This window comes from Rutidosis leptorrhynchoides, chromosome 1 (assembly GCF_046630445.1).
Source record: "Rutidosis leptorrhynchoides isolate AG116_Rl617_1_P2 chromosome 1, CSIRO_AGI_Rlap_v1, whole genome shotgun sequence".
NCBI lineage: Eukaryota > Viridiplantae > Streptophyta > Magnoliopsida > Asterales > Asteraceae > Rutidosis > Rutidosis leptorrhynchoides.
Window position 1 is genome coordinate 174,008,241 of NC_092333.1, and position 3,958 is coordinate 174,012,198.

Below are 3,958 nucleotides of genomic sequence, written 5' to 3' on the forward strand. Positions count from 1 at the left end.
ATGTTAACTATATATATATATATATATATATATATATATATATATATATATATATATATATATATATATATATATATGTCATCATACAGTTTTAACGTTCGTGAATCACCGGTCAACTTGGGTGGTCAATTGTCTATATGAAACCTATTTCAATAGTCTTAACAAGTTTGATTGCTTAACATGTTGAAAACACTTAATCATGTAAATATCAATTTCATTTAATATATATATATAATATATATATATATATATATATATATATATATATATATATATATATATATATATATATATATATATATATATATATATATATATATATATAAACATGGAAAAGTTCGGGCACTACATCAGGTACGTCGGGTCAGACCCAACATTCACGTGGAATTGGGCCCGGGAACCAGCGGTCCGAACGGGTGCTGAGCTGAGTGAACTGATCTCCATATTAGCGAACCATCAATGCAATCGGAGCAACACTGATAGCTGGTCATGGTCGATGTCTTCATCGGGTAATTTCACTGTCAAACGCTTATGAAGTATTATCGATGATGAGCTAATTGCACCATGTGGGTCGACTTCTGACACCCTCCGTAATCGTCTCGTCCCAAAAAAACTGGAGATCTTCGTTTGGAGAACAATCAAAAACCGAATTCAGGTAAGATGTGAGCTCGATAAAAGAGGGATAGACCTCCATAGTGTAAGATGCCCATTATGCGACGATGACTTGGAAACGGTGGAACACTCGATTATTTTCTGTAAATTTTCTTTGGATCTTTGGAGTCGAGTTTATCAATGGTGGGGCTTGGGTAATTTTTCTAATCTAAGCGTTAATGAGGCTCTACGTGGCAACAATGGTGCGGTTATGTCTAATTTGGGTAAAAAGATATGGCAAGCAACGGAATGGGTTTGCGCGTATTACCTTTGGAAAAATCGCAACAACAAGGTGTTTCGCGGAAAAAGTTGGCCGGTGTCGGTCATGTTGAACGAGATTCAAGTCAAGGCTTTCGAGTGGATATCACATAGTCTAGGTGTGAAGAAGTTGGATTGGCTAACGTGGCTAAACAATCCGAACACGTTTTTATCATTATAGCAATAGTTGTTCATGTATTTTGAATATTCTGTGATAATTTTGTAGCTTGGGGTTTGTTTCCTCACAAACCCAATTTGTCATAGGCCTTCACTGTATTCGGGTCTGGGCATCCCTGGACCATTTCGTGTATTTTTTCCTATATTAATAAATTACTTCTCTTGCCTTTCAAAAAAAAAAAAAAAATTGAATAATGGTAGAGAAGTCTAAATGACACAAATATGTTTAAAATTTTCAATTTTCAATATAATAAAAGCAAAAGCAGAAGGGAATACGGTGTATCTAGTGTTGTGTTTGAACGTAAAGTGTGTTGAATTATTACATCCTTAAACTTAAAAAAATAATAATGTGATTCTATTTAATAGATTTTAATCCGAGGGACCAATGATCTTTATTGCCACGGGACCATGTTATAGCTCAAAATGTATATATATATTGGTATGTTTTTTTTATGATACGAGTTTTGAATTGCTGAATAAAAGTATGTAGTATTAAAGTCATGATAGTAACTTACCGTTGGACATATTAAATTATCATACTTTCTTATAAAACACTTTTTGACCCACAAAAAAAGTTGTATGTTTACTAAAGTTCAAACAGAGTGTATTTAGTTTAAAGATCCTACACCACATATGATGGGTATAATTAAGGATATTTGTTATAAAATATCTAGATTGTGTTATAAAATATCTAGATTGGATGTTAATTTTATTATTATTATTATATTTCTTGCATAGTAATATTTTATACTATAAATAGACATGTATGGTAACCATTTAAGGTGTACCATTTCTCTTGAAATATCAATATCAATATTTCTTCTCTCCTTCTTATCTCTTTTTCTCTCTTTGTTCTTATAACCATTAAAGGTAGTTATAAGCCTACTGAATTATAACACGTTATCAGCACGAAAAGCTTAGTGTAATTAAAAGATATCTCAAACGATCACGAATCACTAATCAAGGTATGAAATTATTAATAATTTTCAGACTCGAATATATCAAATTTTGGACTACTAACATTTATATTTATGTTATTTAAGTTATATATGGTCGGTTATACCACCTGAATTATATTTCTGTAATCTAACTTTTACTAACTTCACTAACATTTATATTTATGTTATTTAAGTTATATATGGTCGGTTATACCACCTGACTTATATTTCTGTAATCTAACTCTTACTAACTTCACTAACATTTATATTTATGTTATTTAAGTTATATATGGTCGGTTATACCACCTGAATTATATTTTCTGTAATCTAACTCTTATTAACTTCACTAACATTTATATTTATGTTAATAAGACCTCATGATTGTACGCAACACGTCATTTGACAACACGGTACTTTATGTACGCAACACGTCATTTGACAACACGGTACCATGGGTCGAGATTAATTCCGATCAATACGAATACGACGGGGTCTTTATATGTTATCTAACATTTATGATTACTTATGCAATTAATCATTATTTATTTCATGCATACTAATGTTTATTCTTAAATTTATAATTTTAAAAGTTAAAATAAAAAAAATAGTTTGTATTTTTATTAAAAGTAAATCTTAAAAGTTAAAATAAGAAAAAGTAGTTTGTACTTTTATTAAAAGTAAATCTTAAAAGTTAAAATACAAAAAGTAGTTTGTATTTTTATTAAAAGTAAATCTTAAAAGTTAAAATAAGAAAAAGTAGTTTGTATTTTTATTAAAAGTATATCTTAAAAGTTAAAGTAAGAAAAAAAAGGGATGGTAAAATGGAATAGTTTTTTGTCAAAAATGAAGTATTGAAAATGAAGTGGTCTCCTTCTATAACTAAAAAAAATATATATACTTTTATCAAATGAATTTTTTTGTGGCCGACAATTTCAAACACGAGTCCGTGTTTAGTTTATCAAGAATATCTCTTGCTTTGGTGAAAGGTCACGATCACGATATCAGGTGTTGTGAAAGAATTAAAAAATTGGTCAAGTGGCCTTTTAAAAACTAGAAAAAAAAATTTAAACAAAAAGTTTTTTTTATATATTTATAATTTACGGGTAACGTAAAAAAAAGGAAGTTTTTTTAAAAAAAAAAAAACAAAGAAAGTGTTTAAATGAGTTTAACAGAAAGGGGGAAAGCAAAGTAAAATAAAAACTTTTTTCCAAACTTGTCAAATGTTTTGTTAAAAACGTGACCGTTGAAAAAAGGAGGTTGAATAATAAAACTTAAAAAACAAATTATTTTTTTAAGAGTGTGCATCAAAATGGCCCGTTTAATAATGGGGAGTAAAAATATAGTCAAATTGTTTCAACGAACAAGGGTTCAATTGGATGTCTCTTAAAAAAAATCCGCGGGTACGGGTGATGGATCCAATGGATCCGCATCCACGACCTGCGGGTGCTATCCCTAATTGTGACAAGTACAAATCAACTAAAAGTCTAAAAAATAAATGCTCTTATAGGGACCAAATGTTCACAATAATTGCCTAAGCTAGATATGAAACAAATAGTTCATAAAAAAAAAAAGGGTCGTTGTGCGTTTTCGGGATGATAGCCGAAATACACTTACAAAAGTAGGTCAGCCGTCAATTCTTTATGGCCATATCAACGTAGATCAATAAAATCATTTATGGTTTTGATAAAAGATTAATTAAAAATTAATTGCTTTTTGGTCTTGGATTCTCGGTAACAAAAGCAAAGGTTGTTTTTGGTTGCCACAACAAACAAGACAGAGGTTGTTGACTTTTGTTGTTAAACATGGCACAAGTGAACAATAACAATAGATTATTGTTTTTGAAAAGAATAATGATGCGTTAATTTTATTGTATAAAATAAAATTAAAGAAAATGGTTTTCATTGATGACTATGAACAAACGCAAACAAAGTGTT

The 3,958-nt window shown here is 29.7% G+C and overlaps 1 protein-coding gene across 1 annotated transcript; it reads left to right on the forward strand.

Moving 5' to 3' along the window:
• Nucleotides 1–328: 328 nt before the first annotated feature.
• LOC139891802 (uncharacterized) lies at nt 329–1,090 on the forward strand. Its single transcript, XM_071874802.1, has 2 exons — nt 329–354; nt 538–1,090. Exons 1-2 carry the CDS (start codon nt 329–331, stop codon nt 1,088–1,090), a joined length of 579 nt encoding a protein of 192 aa, XP_071730903.1.
• The last annotated feature ends 2,868 nt before the right edge of the window (nt 1,091–3,958 follow it).

Excerpts from the sequence above, each read along its gene's own strand:
- LOC139891802 (XM_071874802.1), top strand. The coding sequence starts at position 329 with ATGGAAAAGTTCGGGCACTACATCAG. Across the intron at positions 355-537 it reads AAGTTCGGGCACTACATCAG|TATTATCGATGATGAGCTAA; the intron begins GTACGTCGGGTC and ends ACGCTTATGAAG.